The sequence below is a fragment of the Lontra canadensis genome, unplaced genomic scaffold, assembly GCF_010015895.1.
Source record: "Lontra canadensis isolate GAN:19392208 unplaced genomic scaffold, GSC_riverotter_1.0 scaffold49, whole genome shotgun sequence".
Lineage (NCBI taxonomy): Eukaryota > Metazoa > Chordata > Mammalia > Carnivora > Mustelidae > Lontra > Lontra canadensis.
The window spans coordinates 1829797-1850752 of NW_022631043.1; the positions used below are offsets into that span (position 1 = coordinate 1829797).

The 20956-nt window shown below is 54.1% G+C and overlaps 1 protein-coding gene across 3 annotated transcripts in view; it reads left to right on the top strand.

Moving 5' to 3' along the window:
* TRAPPC9 (trafficking protein particle complex 9) overlaps nucleotides 1-20956 on the top strand; it is a 509775-nt gene that overhangs the window by 101917 nt on the left and 386902 nt on the right. For all 3 annotated transcript variants that reach the window (XM_032873479.1, XM_032873478.1, XM_032873477.1), the window contains 5 exons: nucleotides 3113-3258; nucleotides 8829-8914; nucleotides 12102-12228; nucleotides 14811-14943; nucleotides 17586-17749. In XM_032873479.1, coding sequence (XP_032729370.1) covers nucleotides 3113-3258; nucleotides 8829-8914; nucleotides 12102-12228; nucleotides 14811-14943; nucleotides 17586-17749 — 656 coding nt within the window. The remainder of the gene's footprint in view (nucleotides 1-3112; nucleotides 3259-8828; nucleotides 8915-12101; nucleotides 12229-14810; nucleotides 14944-17585; nucleotides 17750-20956) is intronic.

Below are 20956 nucleotides of genomic sequence, written 5' to 3' on the forward strand. Positions count from 1 at the left end.
AGGGAGGGGCACCGCGAGGGCAGGACTGTCCCTCTGAGAATGTGGCAGCATGGAACCAGGGAACGGAGCTGTCCTCAGGTAGCCGGGCTTGTCCCTGTTTTATAGGTGGAAAGATCGAGGTGCAGGGGTGAAGCGGTCTGCGCCAGCCCCATACCGGGCGGGTCCTGTAGATGGTGGTCAGCGTCTGCGTACTCCCTAAATCCGCTTCTCGGGCCGACTGAACTGCCTGCCAGCGAGTGCCTCTGGGCTGGGCGTGCGCGGCTGGAGACCCACACGAGGCCTGCCGGCTCGGCCGGCTTCACGGTGTGCTCGTCTTGGTCCCGGCGCAGCGCACGGGTGTTTTTGGCACACTTGCAAACGGCTGGGGTCGCAACTCTTAATACAAGCTGCTCAGGCTCGAGTTCAACGTTTTGAACGATTTGGGAGCGGAGTTAGAAATTTAACGTTTGGGGGCGCCTGCGTGGCCCAGTCGGTCAAGCCCCCGGCTCTTGATTTTGGCTCGGGTCGTGATCTCAGGGTTGCAAGATCCGGGCCTGTGTCAGGCTTCGCACTCAGCGGGGAGTCTGCTTGGGATTCTCTCCTCCCTCTGCCCCTACCCCCTGCTCGAGTGCACACACTCTCTTGCTCTCAAGTAAAGGAAGAAATCCTAAAAAAAAAAAAAAAATGCCAGGGCTGCCCGGGCGGCTCAGTCAGTGTCTACCTTTAGCTCAGGTCTGGGATCGAGCCCTGAGTCGGGCTCCCTGCTCGGTGGGGGGGGGGTCTTCTGCTTCCTCCTCCCACCCGTCCCCCTGCTCGTGCTCTCTCTCAGATAAATAAACAAATAAGTAAATAAAATCTTAAAGAAAAAAACCCTCAACTCTTGGGCATTTATTCATTCAGTATTTACTGAGCTGTCTGTCAAAGTGTGGCACCAGGCACTGGGTGCCCAGGTGCCCCTGCCCTGGAGAGCTCCCAGCTCAAGTGACACAGGCAAGAAATTTTAAGTGATTCCGATCCTGTATGAAGAGAGCTTAGCGGAGGGGTGTGTGCGAAGACAAGGGAGTCAGAGCAGGTGAACAAGACACAGTCCTTGGCTTCGAGGGCTTTGGTTTGTAAGTACCGTCTGCTCCTGTGGATTTTTGTGGGAGATGGACAGGAGCCACGTGTGTGGCCATCAGTGGTGGTCCAAGCAGGGGGCATGGGGAGTTGTGAGCGACTGCTGAGGGCCGGCGAGGTGTGTGTGCTCAGGGCAGGACTGCCCCAGGTATCGGAGATCCCTCCGGCTGAGAGGGCAGTGCTTTGTGGACTCTGAAACAGGGTCTTTTAAAGTCAATATAGGTTAGCCTGTGCCACGGCCAGAATACTGACCTTGAGATCAGAGAAAGATTAACCCTTACAACGAGGGCTTATGTCTCACTCACATGAAATTCAGTGCAAGCCGGACAGTTTTCCAGCTGACCCCAGGGCTGACCCTTGGGGCTCCTCAGTGTGTGAGAGTCTGTGTCCCTTTCTGCCCCGCCTTGCCCACATCTGACCTCCAGGATCACTGCGGTGGAGGGAGGAGAGCTGGAGGACGGGGCGCTGCTTCAGAGCGTTGTCTCCTGGTTGTGTGACGTCCCGTCGGGTGGAGGCACTGCACGGATGCTGACATTGCTCGCCATCACAGAGAGGCACATGGAAACTGCGATGAACTACCCGTCACACCTGTTGTGGCGGCGGTCATCTGGAAGTTGGGGGGAAGGGGCAGGGGACCTCGAGCAGTGCTGGGGGTGTCAAATCAGTCTGACCACTGTGGAGGTTCCTCAGCACATTAACAGGAGCCCTACCCTGTGACCCACCAATCCTGCTTCTTGGGTATGTGTCCAAAGGGAATGAAAACAGGGTCTCAGGAGATGTGTGCACCGCGTGTTTGTCCCAGCGTCGTTCATGATGGCCAAGTGTGGAAACAACCTCCGCCCATCAACAGATGAATGGATAACAATCTATATGAAAAAGGAGCACCCGGCTGCTCTGTTGGTGGGACATGTGGCTCTTGATCTCGGGGCTGTGAGTTTGAGCCCCATGTTGGGTGTAGAGAGGATTTAAGAAAAAAAAAAACTAAAGAAAAAATGTGAAAAAAGGCATCCTGAAGGAGCTGAAAGGAAAATAAAATGAAAAGTCCCGGGGGACATACGTGAGTCCCTTACCACCCCTTGGCCTTACCTGCCTGCAAGGAGGCTACACACACACAGAGCAGGAGCATGGGCAGGGTCCCCGCTGGGCCACCCTGTGTCCCTGCCTCGGAACATTCCAGAGCCTAACCCCGTTTGCCTCCCAGGTTTCAGCTGTCACAGCTCCCAGCCATGTGATTTGGGCAGTTTATTATCTCTGTGGTGTCCGTGTCCTGACGGATGACGTGGAGGGTCGGTCATGGAAGCCAGCGAGGAAGGTGGCTGGGATGTCTCGTTGACACTATTGTACGAGGTGGTGAGCGGGGGCCCGCATGTGCTCCGGAGGCCCACATCCGTGAGTCCCAAGTAAACGGCCAACTGATGGGAGTGTGAGTGGCGATGAGCTCACCTCTGTGGCTGGGAGGGCAGTGTAAACACAGGCTGTGCTGATGGGGGGTCCCCCTCGCTCTCCGTGTCGCAGACGGCGCTCTTTACCTCTGCACGGGGAGTCCTTGGCCCTTCCAGTCGGGGCTGCTCTCCTGTGTGCTGGGGGCGCGGCCGCCAGGAGGGAGGCAGGCGGCGGGAGGAGAGAACCGGCCTTGCTGAGCAGTCCCTCCCAAGCCCTGATGCGAACCCTTGCGGTAGCGTGCGAGGGAGGCCCCTGGGTGCGTTCTGTGGACGAGGAGCCCCAGGGTGGAAGGAGGCAAGGCGCTCGTGCACGGTCACACAGCTGGCGGGCCGTGTGGTGTGGACTTCGGCCTGGTCCTCGAGGCCGCCGGAGCCGGTGGGGGGAGCGGCTGCTGCCTGGGCTGGTCCCGAGCGACCACGCGCAGCGATGCTCTGCTCTGTCCTGTCGAGCCGGAGTGCCTTTCCCTCTGCCGTGCCATGGACTGTCTTTCTGACACGTGGTATTTGATAGTATTTGTGTCGACACCGTGCTAGCAAGGCTGCTGAAGTGCTTGTGTTGTGTTTGAAAACCCTAGGCGTGTGAAGCTGTTGAACCTTCCCGCCAGCCTCCGGCCACAGAAGATGAAAAGCCTGCTGGGTCAGAACGTGTCGGCCAAGAGCCCGTTCATCTACTCACCAATTACCGCGCACAACCGCGGGGAAGAGCAGAACAAGAAGATAGGTAGGTGCCTCCCTCCTGGCTTTCCGGCCGTGCCGCCTGGCCTCCAGCAGCTTTTCTAGATTCCCGTCCGTTCCCGTGTGTCTGGATAAGCTCATCTCGGTTGACGCACTTTGCTGCCATTGTCAGAACTCTGGGCTAGATGTGATTTTTTAAAACCGATTCCGTCCAGGGTGAGTCTGCGGAAGTTCTAGCAAGTGGAAGACGTCTGTTAGCAGGACAACAGGAGAGGGATCATCGGAGCCCAGAGTGGCTTCAGGATCATCCGAGATCAGACGGTGACTTGCACTCAGACCAGCCTGGGGAACGGGAACGGTGTGACATTCTCTGTTGGCCCTTGTGGCCTGGGCCTTGTTTGCCTGGGAGCTGACGATGTCGATTCTGAGGGGTCTGGTGGTACAGTGGGGCTACGTGGAGCCACGTTTCGGGGTAGAGCAGGAGCCCGTGTGCATTCTTGAGACTCTAACGTCCTTTTCTGTGTGCCAAGCTCCCCACTGGGTCCCAGCCCTGCCCCCCTCCTCCCTCCCAGCAGACCCAGGGCTTGTGGCGCCCACTCTGTCCTTCCCGAGGCCTGGCTTGGCCACAGGCCTCGTTCTTTGCCAGCTCCCGCTTCCTCCCCTGACATTCTGGGTGATGGTGCTGTTCGCTGCCAGATGTGAGCCTGTGTGCCGCCGTGTCAAAGCGAAAGGCTTGAGAGGCCTGTCTCTGGTGGGTACTTGCCTGCTCTCTGAGGAGTTTCAGCACAAGACCCGAGAAGCTCTTGCTCTCTGCTTTTGAAGTGCAGAGCTTTCTTCTCCTCTTTTATTTCTACTCAGAACCCCGCGCCCTGGATACAGCGGAAAGGCAGGCTGACTTGAGGAGGGCCTTCTTCCCGGGGTGCAGGTGCCCTCAGGCACCGGCGGTTCCACCCACCCCCGTGGCCCCTGCGGCACTCTGCCTGCCTCTGTTCTCCTCCTGCTCCTCTCACCTACCCCCACTCCTCAGACCCAGCCGCACGGGTCTGTTCTTGGAACAGAACAGTCTTGGTCCTGGCTGTGCCCTCTGCCGAGGCTCATCCCCGGGCTGTCCCCAGACGGGATGCCCCTCCCGGCGCTCCGTGCCTTCGAGGCCTGGTTCTCTTCACAGTTCTTATGTCCCCGTTCGCCTGTTTCTGTTTCCCCTCCCTCCATTTGCTCACTGCCATGCTGACGGCTGTTAGAAGAGTGTTGCACAGATGCAGGAAGGAGTGGGTAGATACTATGAACCCCTGGTCGTGGGTGTTCAGGAGGGCATGGAGCATGGGGTGTGGTGCATAAACAATGATCTTGGAACACTGAAAAAATTAAAATAAAATAAAAGATATTATGAACCCCATTTTACAGATAAGGAAACTGAGATTCAGGGAGTTTAGATGACTTGCTCAAGAACCCAGAGCAGGCCTTGGCTTGTGCTGCCTCCGTGCTTGTTGGCTGGCACCGTGGGGGTGAAGGCCAGAGGGATAGTTTGAGAGTTAGGCACTTCCCATGGTCTCAGGGAAGAGTTTCTAGAATTCCTTCGCAGCTACAAGCATCTCATAATAAACCTTATTCACAATTAGTTAATTGAACACCTTAAAAACAAAAAAGTGTTTCCTAAGAGAGCAGGTTGTTCCTGAGACAGAGGGCATGAGTGGGCTGGGGCACTAAACAGACCCGCTGCTCTCGTGTTACGACAAATCCTTCTTTATTCACAACGTGCTTTATCCAAGGGTGTTGTAGCTCAGCTCATTGTTCTTGGAGCAAGTGTGGTTTTCTCCCTTGTGCAGCGCACACACAGCAGGGCCTGTGTGGAACATGGTGCACCGTCCCTGCCCTGCACAGGTGTTCGGGTCAATGGAGGCAGCAGGCAGGCCAGAGACACGAGTGGGAGGTTAAGATGAGATGTAGGTCAAGTGGTCTCAAACCGTAGAACTGTCACCAGCAGGACCTGCTGGTTTCCCTGCTGAGCTTGGACAGGCAGTCAGCGCCGGCCCGACAGGAGTGGGCCCACCTCCAACTTTGGAAGGCACCCTGGAGGCTCCCTTGATGGTGAGGTTGCCTCTCGAAGAGCAAGGTAGGGCTCGGGGGCTCTGTTGTTGATTATTTAAAACAAGAAGACAATAGAGGAAGGAATTTGGGGACATGTCCCTGAAAAATAGCATCAAATTGTAAATTCTGATAAATTTCTGAAATTTGGAGCCCTGAGTGTGTAGCAAACTATACTAGTCTCTGTGAGCGTGTGTGCATGTGTCCATGTGTGCACACATGTGCTGTGTGCATGTGTACGTGTATCTGTGCATGTGCAGTAATCTGTGTTTGTATCTGCGTGTGCCCACATGCACGTGTATCTGTGTATCTGTGCATGTGCGCACATGCGCGTGTCTTGTTGGTTCAGTCTTTAATCCAGCAGTAGACTCCTCTGGAGTTTCTCCTGTTTGCCAGGCATGTGGCGGCTGTGGCCCCGTGGTTCTTGTGGTGACAAGCAGTCACGTCCCTGTTGTCACGAGGTGTGGGTAGAAGTTGAAAGTGTTCAGTAGTACTTTCGAGCAGTAGTAAGTAGGAGCAAGCGGACCACAGATAAGACGACGGCTAGTTCTGATTAGTGCCACTGAATAAACAGAGATGGGCCGAAGTGGAGAAAAATCTCCTTTTCTGCGGTGTGGAACCCTTGCCTTTCTTGAACTTTAAATATTTTTCATCTGTTTAAATGAGGAGACCTTGAGCTTTCTCTGACAGTGTGGGGGTGTTTTCCATTTGCGTTCTGGGTGACGATGTTGCCTGCGTGCTCTTGCGTCCGTCACGCAGGCATGAACTCCCCTCGCTGCGGGTCAGGTGTTGTAAGGGGTACAAACCCAGGCCACACAGACGTTTGCTGGGGGCCAGGTATGGACGCTCGGTCCTCTGACCCCCGCCTGCCATTGTCACTGTGCTGCTTGGGCTGAAAGCCTGAAAACAACGTTTCTCCTGCTCCATGCCAGCCACATGCTGTTGGGTCGGCCACAGAGACCCTCACGTAGGCTGAAGGTGCAGAAAGGCGGAGGCCGTTCCGCTCCTGGAGGCCCTCCCGGTGATGGTGGCAGCGGTTCCGGGTGACGTGGCTCCGCTTGTGCTTGTGGTGGCAGCTGCGGCAGCCTTGGTTGGGGTGGCCGTGGCGGCGGCGGCGGCTCCGGCTCCGGCTCCGTGGTCCAGCAGCGCCTGGCATCTGATGAGGGGCCAGTACTGGCCGTAAGTGTTTGTTAACCTGGAGGAGTGACACAGTGAGCCGCAGGTGTCTCCTGGTTGTCCTGGAACGCAGGCCGACCAAGCAGGCGTTTGTGGCAAAGTTTGTCTTTGACCTTCTGGCTCCAGCCTGGTGGTTTTCAGACAGCCCCCTCCAGCCCGGGGGCCCCTGCTCCGGAGGACAAGCTTGAGAGCACTGGAAGCAGGGAAGCTGGGTGGGCACCGTGGTAGGCCGGGGAGGGCTGGGGGCTCCTGGACCCACTGCAATGGGCGTTCCCCCGCGTGGGGCCTGTCTGCCCGTGGGAACCCTTCTTTGCCTTTTGGGAGAGGAAGACTCGGGACCTGCTCCGCCTCTGTCTTCTTGGCTTTCGAGGTGGGCAAATCACTCTCCGGGCAGACCTAGACCCAACGTCAAGTCGAAGCTTCTCCCCCTTGGGCCATCTGGGAGTTTCTGGCCTCGCCAGGGTGGGCCACATGCTTTCTCCCCTAAAGAGTGTTTTTAGGAAGCTTTCACTCATTCTGTTTAGAAAAACTTCCGGAGGTTACTTGGGAGACTGGAGGTGTGAGAGTCCTTCTCAGGACCAGCTACTTGACTTGTGGGGCCCCTTTTCAGAAATTATGAAGACTTCGGAGCCTGTGATAGCACAGCATTAGTCCCTTCCCCCCCCCCCCCCCCCTCTGCCCGGGCCCATGCGGCTGCAGCTCCAACCCCCTCACCCCCCTGGGGCCAGTCCTGCCTCTGTATTGTCCATTCTCAAATTGTGGAGCCTTCTTTTTATGAAAGTGACGCCTCCCCTGTTGTGAGGGCTTCAACAGACATTGTCCCGTGATCAGCGTGGTCAGACAGCTAGTGAGTGCCCAGCTCAGTCTCCAGCCAGGGTTTATGACTCAAAGCCCAGGGATTTCTTTCTCTGTAAAATGGTTTCCTCATCACTGTCAGGAGCCCTGCTCATCTGGGCTGAGGATAAATTCAGCAGATGATGCAAGATTTTTTTCTGAAATGTAACAGACACCTCGGCCAACATGCATGCTATTTGTTGAATACCCATGGGTAGGAAAATGTAATTTATATTCTGTGGCTTCTAATATGTTTTCTGCAGTATTCTCATCAGCAAAGACCTGCCTAGAGCTTTGAAGAATCACGTATCTTTAACCTAAAATCCCAATCTCTATAAATGAATCTTTGTGTATAATTGGGAGAGTTATCATCACAGCAGGGGGCGTGGAGTGTTTGAGAAGAAAGCCCTGGGCACAGTTGTTGAGACCGTCTGCACGGTACCTTGGAATAATTTACCCATCTCTCTGTCTCCTGGTTGCTAGTGTTGCTGCCGTCCCAGTTCAGCTCTGTGCAGATGTGTTGTGGCTCAGGTCCTGAGCTCGAGCACAGCGGGGAAGGGTTTTCTGTCATTTGTGCTGGGACTTTGGGACATGGCCAAGCTCAGTGCTGAGGTCAAGGTCAGTGTAAAGGTCAAGTTGGCCTGCGCAGGCTGTGGGCTGCAGCCTGGCCCTGCAGTCTTCCCCTCACCCCCTCAGACCAGATCCCGTTTGCCTGGGTGCAGTAGAGGACGAGAGACACTGACTTAGAGGCTTCTTCTGGCGGTCAGGTGAGGCGACATTCCTGAAGGACCTGGCGCTGTGGAGAGAAGGTTCCAAACAGCCGTTGCGTGCACAGTCCTAGGTGCTGGGCAAGCAGTGAGAAATCCGGGCAGCTTCCTACCGGGCGGGTCCCTCCGATGTTGTGGAAAGACTGTGGCGTGGCTCCAAGTGCAGAGGGCCTGGTGCTGGGCGGCTGTCGGGTGGGATTGAATCTGTGGTTTCTGGGACAGAATCTCGGGCAGGGGCCTCCCCCATGGGATCTGACACACTGAGGCTTGGAGAGGAGATTGTCTTCTTTCCGACATCAGTGATCACGTGAGCAGGGATTTATCCTCGACTTTCCTTCAGTGCAGTGGGACCTCTTACGGAGGGGACAGAGGAGTCGTTCTATACGTCACTTAAGGTGCCTGCAGCACCATTTTCCGAAGTACCAGCCTCTGGGCCAGTGAAGGTCTGGGTGACGTACAGGCCGGTACCATGAATGGCGCTGTCTGGGCTGCTTTGTAAAGTTGGGTTTGCACCCCGGCCTGAATTCAGCGCGCCGAAGATGGCGAGAAACTCCCGTGACGAAGCATCCAAGGGGCAGTGCTGACCCGCGTTTAGAGACGGCCACAGTCGCACTAGCCGTGACTTCATCTAAAGATGAACGTAACGCCCGCTGTTTCACTGGAAAAATAAATCGCCAGAGGAGGAATCTGCAACCATGTGAAAAACGCAGAAATCCCAACTAATACCTAGGTTCTTCTATGTGTGCATTTGTAGATTTCCAGTGGGTTCAAGGAGACGTGTGTGAAGTCCAGCTGATGGTGTACAACCCGATGCCGTTTGAGCTCCGAGTCGAAAACATGGTACGTATCGGCCACCACCACCTTCCCACGGGGCTGTTTCTTACTTAATATCTGCGGCACCGATCCCGTGGTATAGATCTGTTCTTTTATTTGTTTTGCCAAAAATTACGAGGTTTCTGTGAAGGAAGTCCACGTCGTGTCATTCCCGTGTCTTTAGTGCTCGGTGCTCAGTGTTGGGATCAGTGAACAGACCCCTGCTGGGGACACGTGTCGCGTCACGTGTGGGTGACTGGCTGTGAGCCCTGGAATGATCGTGTTGAAATGCACATGAGATCGGCGGAGGTTACAAAGTGTGCGTTCTGTCGGCTGCTCCGTGTGGGCCTTACCTTACTGCTGCAGGAGGATGAGATGGTCAGGGCTGGAGGGAAGAGCGTGGTCTGGACAGTAGGAGAATAAATTATCGCACGGCCAGTGGGAGCGTTCTCTCAACGCTGAAATCCAGTGTCTGTTTCCGTGTTTGGTGCCCGGCATTAAAGCCTCATTCTGTGGTGCTGTCCACTCGAGCCGCTCACGGATTCTGTGGTCCGTGGGAAGGAGATGTGTACGGGCTCTCCAGGCTCATTCTGAAGGTCCCGGACCAGAGCCACCGCCTGCCGTGCGGGTCCTGTGTCCCAAGTCTTCTCTGTGTTGCTTGTGATGTAGTGCCGCTGGGTACTGTGGCTCATCACCTAGTGCCGTGCGTTGCTGTGCAGTGCGGCTCGTGCTCTGGGTTGTTACCTCATACTACGGATTAGCACGTGGTCCTGCTTCGTGACTTTTTCAGACTCTTGCGAAGGATGGTTGTGAGATGGTTCATGTTTTCCACTAGAGTTTTATGACTCGCGTTCAGGGGAAGGGGTGGGGCTTTTTGTGAAGCTGTCTTGGTGACGGCTCATGCCATGTATTTGGCCGTGGGCAAGGCACTTGAAGGACCTAGTCCTTGTCGTGGTCAGTGCTGTGGGTGCAGGAGGTGCTCCAGGGCCCACGTGGAGAGCTGAGGAGGACTTTCTGGGAGAGACAAGGACTCAGCTGAGAAATCAAGGATGAGTAGGAGGTTATGAGGCCGACTGGTGGTTATTGAAGATGATGACCAGCTCTCGACGTGAGGCAGAGGTTTCTAGAATTCATTAGAGCTCTGAGAAACTTGGCTGCATGTGAGGCCTACAGCCCTGAGGTCACTCAGAGAGCAAGCCAGTGGGGATGAGTGTTGTCCCCCTCTTGTCGTGCAAGAAACTGCTGGCTTTAAGGTTTGGCTCTCGGGTTAGGCCTTTTAATGACTTTCTGTCTCTTGACTTGAGCAGGGAATAATTGCTCAGAGGATTTTCCCCCAAAGTGCCTCAAGTGTCAGATGGTCTGTTGGTCTAACACTTTTTTTTTTTTTTTTTTTAAAGTAGCTTTCAGGGGCACCTGGGTGGCTCAGTTGGTTAGGCGCCCAACTCTTCATTTCGGCTCAGGTCGTGATCTCAGAGTTGTGACACTGAACCCCACCTTGGGCCCTGTGCTGGGTGTGGAGCCTGGTTAAGATTCTCCCTCTTCCTCTGCCGCTCCCGCACCCCCGCTGTCCTGCCCCCTGCACTCTCTCTCTCTCTCTCAAAAAAGATAGCTTTTATTTTTATCTGGTTTAAAAGTAATATGTGCTTTTTAATGAAAAGTTAGGAAGAACAAAGAATAAAATAAAAATTGCCACTAGAAGGTAGGCCACAAATCATGGTCAGAATTTAAAGAATGAAATTATGAAAGCGTTCAAGCATTAACAAACGAAATCATGAACTATTTCAAGCATGTGAGGTGGGAGCGGGGAATAATGAGCACCCCCAATACTCACCGTCCAGGTTTGATGACTGTTAACAGACGGTCATATTTGCCTCACTATTTTAAGAAGAGATAAAATGCAGTACATTTTGCCTGAAGATAGTAGCCGTCCACGTGCTTTCTGTGCCCGCGCTCCTGCCCACAGCCCCTGTCCCCCACGCAGATCGTTTTGTGCTTTGTCTCAAAGTGTGGCACAGGCGTGCTCCTTGCCGCCAGAGCACCTGCTTCTGCGTGCTTCCTGTAGACGGAGGAGAGGTGTGCGTGGACACGTAGACGTGCAGTTACATATAAGCCTACATGCACCTGTGCCCGCACACATGCATGTGCACGATGCGCGTGCAGAACTGGACCAGCCAGACTTTGCCGCGGTGCTGCCAGCCCTAACCTGTCCGTGCAGGACCCTCTCTCGCCTTCGCCCAGTGGAGGACTGAGGTGTCAGCACCATGGCGCTGGCTTCCTCACCCCGTCCTGTTGCGTGTGGCGTGGGGTCAGGGCTGCATAGGCTGCTGCCCATACAGAAGACAAACCCCAGAAGGAGCCGGGGCCTCTCCTACGTGCGGGTCTGGGCTCTGCGTCTCCCCGGCGGCTGCAGATTTCACACGGTTACACAGCACTCATCGCTCTGTTCCCTCGCGGTGGACATTTTCGATCTCTTAGTGAATGGTGTTTCTGTATTTTATTTTCGAATTTTTTTTGTTTATTGCCAGATGAGAGAAATACCTTTGCTTCTCTTTATGCTGACTTTGTGACTTTGCAGAAGCATTTGCCAGTTCAAGTCCCACTGTCAGTTCCGTCGGCTTTTCACATTTACAGTTTTGTGTTTTGTGAGTAACTGTCTGCCTCCCTTTAGTTTCTGTTTCTTGCCTATTGTGCCGGGCAGGGCCTCTGTACAGTGTTGAGAAGTGCTGAGTGTGGGCAGCCCTGTACATCTGCAACCTGGGGCAGCTCCTCGAACCGGGACGCTGTCTTGTTCCTGTGGCGCGTAGCCTGGCGTGCAGCAAGGCGAGCTGATAAGCCATCGGTGTGCTGAGGGATGTAGTTGGTGGCGCAGCTCCGCACTTCCTTTTTCTCTTCATGTTTACGTATTTTGTTTTTCTTTACATTTACATTCCAGCTTGGTAAAGCAACAAAACCACAGAGGAAAAGCACAGCCAGCAGGGCTGACGTCGAGATGGGGCTGTTCAAACAGCCACGTGCTTTCCCTTTCAAAGTCGTGCGTGCCAAGCATGCTTCTGGCCATCCCCGCGGCTGACTGCGGGGCTTTATGACGGCCGCGCATGGCTGTCCCCACCCCCACAGCCTGGGGTTGCCCGTCAGCCGATGCCCTCGGCCTCTAGGACGCGGTGATGCGGTGGCGTGTGAGCTGTGTCCCTCACGCCGCTGTCGCTTGCTCTAGGGGCTCCTGACCAGCGGAGTGGAGTTCGAGTCTCTGCCTGCGGCACTCTCCCTGCCCGCCGAGTCTGGTCTTTACCCGGTGACTCTTGTTGGGGTCCCGCAGACGACCGGATCGATTACTGTCAACGGTAAGGAGACCAGCTTTCTGATTGCAGGTCGAACGGGACTCCCGAAGCCCTGTCTGCCCCACTGAGGCCTGTCCCCGATCCCCCAGGGTTGGTTCTGACTGCTTGCTTCAGAGATACTGGGGCCGTGCCCTGGCAAGGAGTGGCTTGGCGTGCATGGGCTGCAGTAGGCCCACAGCGTTCCCTACAGTGCGAGGGGTCCTGCTCTGTCAGGCCTCTGGTTCCTGTCCCACTGGGGCTGCAGACATGCCCACAGGCTCCCGCTGCTGTCAGGCCCTGCTGGACCCCCTGGCTTCCCCTCGCTTGGTCTGACCTTCTCTCCCCTCAGCCACCCCCGTTCAGAGGTCCTTGCGTGTGTGCGGGATCCGCCGTCCCCATTCCTACTGGTGTCTGACCCTCTGTGTCTGACCCGCTGCATGCCCCTCCCCTCCTCCTGAGGTACCCGTCCCTCTCCTGGGCTCCTGCGGTTCTGAAGCACGCCCTTTCTTGAGCTCCCCTGTGCTTTCCCTTCTGCTGGCGCGCTTCCAGACTTGGCTGCTCCCGGCTCCCTCCAGCTCTTAGCTCAGACTGCCTTTCCTTTCGGAGACCGTCCTCCTCCCGTCCTCCTCCGTGCTGGGTCGGGTCCTCTGCTGGGCACTCAGGCGGTGCTCTGCCCCCGAAGGCAGCTGCTCACTGGCCTCGTCCGCCGTGCCACTCCCCGGTGTGTGGTGGGTCTACAGGACCTCCAGTCACTTGGTGACGTGGTGTCTGTGGTGGGTGAGGGGGGTGTCACGCTGGGTTAGGACGTGTTGCAGCAAGCACTGAGGGGCCCTGCACACGACTGCCGGGAATGTGGGGAGAGGTGACCCAGAAGGGGAGTGGGTCGAGAAGGACTTCCTCCTACTAAGGGACCCTGAGGTTTGAAGGCCAACTAGGAATTATCCGAATGAGTGGGGTGGGGAGCAAGGGGGGTTCCAAACACAGAGAACAGCTGGTTCAGAGACCCATGGAGTGCTGGGGACTTGGCGGTGGCTCTGAGGATCTGGTCCCAAGCAGAGGGGTGGTAGTGATGGGGCTGAGAAGGTAGACGGAGGCCAGACCCAGAAGGGCTAAGGGGTGCTGGCGTTCTCTGTGGGCCCGCATTTCATGAGAGGAGAGATCCTGTCAGAGAAGCCGTGCAAAGGGACCTCCAGGCCGCTCCCTGGAGTACAGGCTGGCGGTGGGCTAGGCTGGGTGCAGGGAGACCAACTAGGAAGCTGCTGGTGTAGCCCTGGGATGAAAGGACCAAGGTGGGGTCAGAGCAGTGGCTGGGAGTGGAGTAAAGACAGATGAGAGGGGAAATACTTAGGACTGATGGCCTTGACCCCTAATTGCTAACCGATACCCGCTGGATAAGGAGTCAGAGCCTTAGTAACCGAGCTCCGAGTTGGTACAGACCAGTCACGTTCATCTTTGGCGCAACTTCTGTGGGAAGGAGAGGGCCTGACCTCGTGTTATGTATCATTAGACATAGCAGGACTTGTCATCAGGTTTTGCATTTCTTTGCAGTCGTCTTCAGCGGTGCGTAAGGAAAGAATGACTGATTTTAATTAAGAAATGGAAAACAAAAGTAACTTAGACAAAATCACATTCTGTCAGGTTTTCTGGAAAGAAAAAGAGGAGGGGGCATATTGCCAGATGTGGACTTCCGTGGAGGAACACGTTTGCAAGTTAAATTAGGTCTTTTAGGAAACATATTTCGAAAGGAAGGCAGCGTGGGTGCTGTGAATTGGTGATTTTAGGTTGGGAGAGCAGTTTGCCACTGGCAGGCAGTGAAGGAGCCGCTGGGGGGCCGTCGGGGCCTGACTCCCCCGAGCTAACCACTTTCTTCTCTGGTTCCTGGTGCCGCATGGAGGTCTTTTCCTGAAGCACATAGCCATGCATGTTGTCTAATTTTCTTACACAGCGAACACTGTTTATAATAATTATCTCTCGAAATTTCAAAAGCCATTTTAAAGCTCTGCTTAAATAATTTTAAGTGCTTATCTAACCAGTGGAGTTTTTTTTTTTTCTTCTTTTTGCACGGAGAATCCGCTAATCTTTGGTCACAGCACTTGGACACAAATGGCAGATTTGCCGGGTCACGTAGCAGTTACAACAGTAATTGGCTCTTGAACTTTCATCTCTCCACGGAAGGGTCTGAATCATTTTTCAGATACTTACTCTGTCCGTTACGTCCTGCAAAGGAGCACTAGCTCCCGCTCTCTTAGAAATTTTGAAAATTTTGAAAATCTTGAAAATTTTGAAATTTGGAAAGCAAATTGTCCAAGTCCTGGGAACTAGTATTAAGTTGCCTAGAGATTTCTCGTTGACGAAGACCCACACACGCTTTCACTTGGACCCAGGCAGTCCCGTGAGGTAGGGATGTGGGGACTGTCACCCCTGCGTCTCTGTGAGGCAGCCAGGGCTTCGGGCTGAGCTGTGGGTGGGACCAGGGGGTGACATCAGACTGAACTCGGGTCTGGGGCGAGGGCCGCGTGCTCCACCCTGCTGGGGCCCGCCTCCAGACAGGGGCCTGAGGCTGGAGGCCTTTCCAGGGCTGTGAAGCTCTTCGTTTCACTTCTCAGGTTACCACACCACAGTCTTTGGCGTCTTCAGCGATTGCCTGCTGGATAACCTCCCGGGGGTGAAGACCGGCGGCTCCACGGTGGAAGTCATCCCGGCCCTGCCCAGGCTGCAGATCAGCACCTCCCTGCCCAGGTGGGATGCGGGCATCCCTTGTCCTCCAAGAGAGGGCCCTTCACTATCGTCCTGAGCATTCATTTTCAGTGGCACCAAAGTCTGAGTTCATCCCTGATACTTAGGACCAAAATACGGGTGGAGCGTTTCTTCAGGATGACCAGTGGGCAATGTGCTTTGCGTAAAGTGAGACGGAACAGAGTTGACGTGTTTCTTACCACGAACACAACAAAATGGGAGATCAGCCTTTGGAATCCTATTTTTTGTGAAAAACAGTTAACTCCTATCTTTTAAAAAGTAGATTTTCTTTTTTTAAGGAGCATCATAGGAAGGCATGAAGAAGGGAGGGAAATACACCTCAGGAGTCCCAGAAACCGTTGCTGTTAACGCTTTGTGGTTTTCCTTCCCAGTGTTCACCACCTTCTTTTTCGAGACGTATGTTTGCGCATCGCGACGCTGCAACATTATACCTCGTACCCCAGGTTACGTTTGGATAACCATGTACATACGCCAAGAGTTTCCATTTTAATTGCTTCCAAAAGTATGTTGTAAAGATACTCAGTTTGGATGATGAAAGTGTTTTAAAACAGGGTGGGTAGCAGTGGCTGTTGTAAATTTACTAAAAATGATCAAATTGCATATGAAGACGAGTGAATTTCATGGTATGGAAATAATACCTCGATTTAAGAAATGAATTTTCGTGGCTTTAGTGTGGAGTGTCTGATTTCAGGTGACCGTTCCTTGAGTGTTGCTTCTGATTAAAGTAAATATTGCTGTGACTTGAGCTATCACATTCACTCCCACGCGTTTCCTGACACCTGCCACACCATCTAGGCTTGGTCTATAGGAGGAGACACTAACCAGAAATGCCCTCGACCTAGGCTTTGCCTGTTGTAGGAGCTCCTGTCTGGAGAGTGTGTAGACTCTCCATAGTCCAGTTTGCTACGTGCTCCTGAAAACAAGAAGTAGAGGGAGGCCACTCTCCCGTTCATGGCTCAGGAAGTCTTCACAGGTGTGATGTTTAAATCGGGCCTTACGGGATTCACCAAAGTTGGCTAGATGATCAGGCAAGGAAAAATATGGCCAGAAAAGGAGACATGTCTGACTGCCATCTCCTTACTGTCACTGCTCACCCACGACTCAGCCCCTTTCTGGTTCTGGCTCTGTCGCGAGGGACACTGGACTTGGCGATGGTTGGCACCTGTGTCGGCCAGGCCCTGGGCCGCACGGTGGCTCTGCTTTCTCCTGCCTTCTTTCCCTGTGGTGCTGGGGGGCTGACACCCTGTTTGTTTCAGATGCAAAGTAATTAGTCTCGCTGTGTTTCAGTTTTTCTGAATACCTCCTCTGCAATTTCAAGTTAATTGCAAACAGCTTTTGCTCTGGAAGGATGGGATGTTAAAATACGGGAAGTCATTTAGAGTGAGGACAGGAGTCATGCTTCCTTCCTTGACAGAGAAAGTTTATTCCTGACTCATGAGCAGCTTTGAAGGTGTAAAATGTAAAGGAATGCGTTCACCTTGATTCCTTATGATATTATTTTCTGAAAATGTGGTTTGGATATAAAGCTTCTCTCTCAGAGCCAGCAATGGGAGGCCCCAGGAGGTGCATGGTTGGCTCAATAAGCCTGATTTGTTTAAACATCATTTCTTGGATGCCAGAGGTGTGAGACCAGCACTGTCTGGAACATTCTCTTCTGTCTTTCGGACCAGTGTGGGGCTATGAAGCTCTCTTGCGGCACATAGAACAGGTCTTGGGTCTGACCCCAGTCCTTTGGTCTGTGGCCAGGAGCAGAGCTAGAAAGCACTGACTGGCAGGGAGGCTGTTGGGCCCTTGCTGGGTGGGGTGACCCAGAATCTGTCCATTTCTGGCTCAGTTAAGTATATGGCATAGACTCATGGCGCTTTCTGTAGAAAATCCCTCAGGTTCAAGGGGGAAGAGAGTGGGGTGTCAGGAGGGCCCGCACCCAAGAGAGAATGTTGACCCTTTCCTCCAGTGGCCACCCCCTCTCTTGGGGCCAAACCTCCCAGAGCATAGCGTGTGTATTTGAACCTGAGGGCTATGGCCCAGGAGCCTCTGGGGAGAGGCGGCAGGCTTCGGGTCTGCACGCGGGGCTGCACGCTCACTGGCCTGGGCCCCAGCTGACCACACAGATGCCACAGGACCCCAGGGGGCTTGCAGCCTCTGCTGGTCGTTTTCATCTGTGACGCGGAGTCCGTTTTACATACTTTCCATCGATCTGTCCCTCCAGTTCCCGTGTTGTCCGTCGGAATGGTCCATCTAAGTTTTCTTCTTTAATCTACGGGTTTTCACAAGGCAATTCTGAGCATGAGATTTGCAAAATTTTTTGAGAGAGCAATGGTTCATGGATCCTTTGACCTAATTCACTGTTTCATTTTAGGCCCTGCCATAATTCAGTAGTTAAGGATTTTTACACACGCGTGGGCGCACACAGTAGGCCACAGCGGAGCGGGAGCACAGGGCGTGGCTGCACATGGAGAGTTGTCCGCGTGCGGCTCCCGGCCCACGCTCCCGAGAGCTGGGCTTCACGCTCCCCGGTCCCTGATTCTGGAATGCGTTCAGTCTGGTGATGTGACTAGTTCTGAAATGCCACTGTTTTCTTTGATTCTTTCTTTTCGAAGTTTACTCTGTTGCTGCTATTTTAGGTCTGCGCACTCCCTGCAGCCTTCTTCTGGCGACGAGACGTCCACCAACGTGTCGGTCCAACTTTACAACGGAGAGACCCAGCAGCTCGTCATCCAACTGGAGAACATCGGGATGGAGCCGCTGGAGAAACTGGAAGTTACCTCCAAAATCCTCACCACCAAAGGTGGGTCTGAACCCAGAAGTGGTTGTCGTCTTTGTCTGAGGAAGAGACGTGTCGATGGCCGGTGCTGAGAAAGCGTAAAAGCTTCTTCCTCTTCTGGTTTGCTGCCCTCCTGAGACTGACGAGTCAGGAGCACACGGAGGAGGGCAGAGGAGCGAAGGACACCTTTGTCCCTGGTGCTGGTCACGTTTCCCAGACCCTCAGGAGGGATACTCTGGAAGGAGGGAGAGACGTTAGGGGCGCAGACCTGTCGTGGCTTAGGGCCTGTTTGTCCAGCCCTGGGTCTTTCTGCAGGTTCGGTCATAGCGCCGTGTGCTCCCGCTTCAACACAGATGCTTTGTTTCCTGCTGCTGGGACGCGGGAGCTGGGCGCCGTGAGACCTGTGTTCAAATTTTGGCTTCACCATTTACCAGCCGTTGGTCCTTTGCATGTCGGTCCCTTCCTGGGCAGACGGGGGGGGGTAGCACTTAGCACGTGAAGTAAAGTAGGTGCGGCGGATTCCCGAGGCTGCAAGGTCAGTGAGTGATACCGGTCGAGGGGAGTGTATGATACGGAGGAGGGACAGGGGTCGGGAGGAGTAAGTGCAAGTACTGTCAGGTCATGTAATGATGTCTGAGAACGTACATGGGCCAGTGAGGCCAAAGACAGACGAGGGGAGGTAAGCTCGCAGAACTTGGGGTGTTTCTGTGCTCTCAATGTGGGGCGAGGCGAGCCAGGTCTCCATGGGAACTTGACCGGCTGTGGCTGAGTTCCTCCGGAAGGGTACACTGGCCGCCTTCTTACTCCCTGGCACAGGGCTCCCTCCTCAGGCTAATGTCATCATGTGGGAAAAACCAAGTGGAGTAAGTTCATCAGAGGTAGAGCCCCCGTTGGTAGTTCCCTCTCGTTGGAGGGAAGGGCAAGGGGAGAGTTTGGGAGAATTTGTCCTGCAGATCATTATACTGTGAAGGAAGGAATTTGGATTGTGTAAAAAAGGGTGGCTCTGAGCCCATCCTGCTGGGGAGAACGCCAGAGCATCTCGCATTCCCTTGTTTCTCTCCCTGATTCTGATGAAGTGTGCAGGAGGGACCTGTCCTGGCTTGCACACTGTTGCCGTCTGTGCCTCTCCTCCTAGGGAGATGCTACCTAAGTTCAGGTTCTGGCTGTCACTTCCTCGCTGTGTGTTACCTTGGGCAAGTCATTTAAATTCTCCTGGACTTTTCTTCTGTAAAATAGCACTAATAATAGCATCTACATCACAGGGTTATTATGAGAATTTGGTAAGATGATGTATGCAAAGTGCTTGGAACAGCGCTTGCTGCATTATTACGCTCAGATTTGTTAGCTGTTACTGTCACTGCTGTCACCATCTCCACCTCTACCTCCACCACCACCACCACCACCACCTCCATCACTTCCACCTCTACCATTACCTCCACTGCCTTCACCTCCGTCATCACCATCACCACCATCACCACTACCACCACCACCACCGCCACCATCACCACCATCGCCACTATCACCATCACCTCCATCACCACCTCCATCTCTACCATTACCTCCACCACCTCCACCACCACCACCATCATCACCATCACCATTGTTGCTACCACCAGCAACGTTGTCACCAGCACCGCTGTCACCCTTATTGCTGCCACCATTGTCACCCCTGCTGCCATCGCCATTTGTTCGCGTTGCCATGGGAGGCTCTACTGTGTGAAGGCCGCACACTGTATGACTCAGCACATTTGGGTGGTTTCCATCTTGGGACTATTAAGAGTAGCGCTGCTCTTGAGTATTTTGGCGCGTGCTTTCGGGGGTGTCTGCAGATGTTTCCACTGCGTGTATCTCCAGGAGTGGAATGCTGGGTGAGGGTAGGTGTACGTATACTCAGCTTTAGAGCAGAACACTTTTCCACAGAGGCTGCACTCGTACACTCCGTCATCGTGTGAGAGCTCCGGTTGCTCAGGTCCTCACTGATTCTTGGCCTTTGTAGTCATTCTGGTGGGGCGGGTGGGTGTCACCGTATAACACTGGGGTTTTAGTTTGCATTTGTTTGATGACCAGGGAAGTTGAGTACCTTTCATATGGTTTTGGACACTCAGATCCTGTTTTATCCAAGTGCTTTGGTCCCTTTTTCCCACTGGGTGTTCTTCTCTGTCTCACTCTGTTGCCTCCCTGTGTCTCCCCATCACTCCTGACTCGTAAGATGTGTGTGTTCTGAGTATGAGCTCTTTGCTGGGAAGAAGTGTGAATGTCTCCTGCGCGGTTGCCTCTGTGGTCTCTTAGTGGTGCTTTGGGTGAATGGAAGTTACTCATCGTAATCCAGTTCACCTAATTAATCACTGTTTTCTTCTGTGGTCCTTGCCCTTTGTGTCCCATTTAAAGAAACTTTGTCTACTCTTGGCCTGTGGGAAGCTTTGGATCCTGCCTTAGGCTCATCCTGTCTTTCCCCTATTTTTGGGAGCGGGTACATAGGGATTAGGTAGGAAATGCCTCCCTGACAGGAAATACCTTCATCTGGTATTTGGAATTTAATCCTTGTTTTGAGGGTGTGGTCGGTGTTGGAACCCGGGGACTCTGGGTGAGTGACACATAATCCCAGAGCCCGTAACGGGGAAGCATGTCCCATACCTTCCCTCACCGTCACAGCTTAGCAGCTGGAAACCGTCTTTTCGTTTTCTCAGATAAACCCAAGTGGTGATCGTGTGTCCACTGTTGGTTAGGAACTTGCTGCTCCTTTTTGAAGCGGGAATCCTCCTGTTTGTCCCTTTTGGAAGTCCTTGAACAACTTCCTATGGGCCTGGACCCTAGTTGCAGGGGCCTGTGCGACTGGCCTCTGCCCCATGCTTTAGCCTCCCCTTTGCCCACCTCTCCCCTTCAGCTCCCAGCGCAGAGGTCGTTCGGATCTCATTTCAGGTGCCTGGACAATAGGGTGCTGTCTTTTACACTTGAGGATAAACCGTCTTCTCTCTTTAGAGCTCAACTCGCGGACTTCCACTCCTGCCCCTTTACCTGCTCATTCCCAGGGAACTTCTCTGCTGGCTTCCTGCTTAGTGGTCACCCTGAGAACCCTTCGTCCCCTGGCCTCTTCTGTCCCCTCCTCTGTTGTCTCAGAGGGCCTCCAGGTGCCCGGTGTGTGGTGGTTGTCCTGGGAAGGCTCTCTGTCCCCGAGCAGCTGTGAGTCTCCCAGAGGCCAGCGTGGTGGCCCTTGGACCTCCAGGCCTAGTA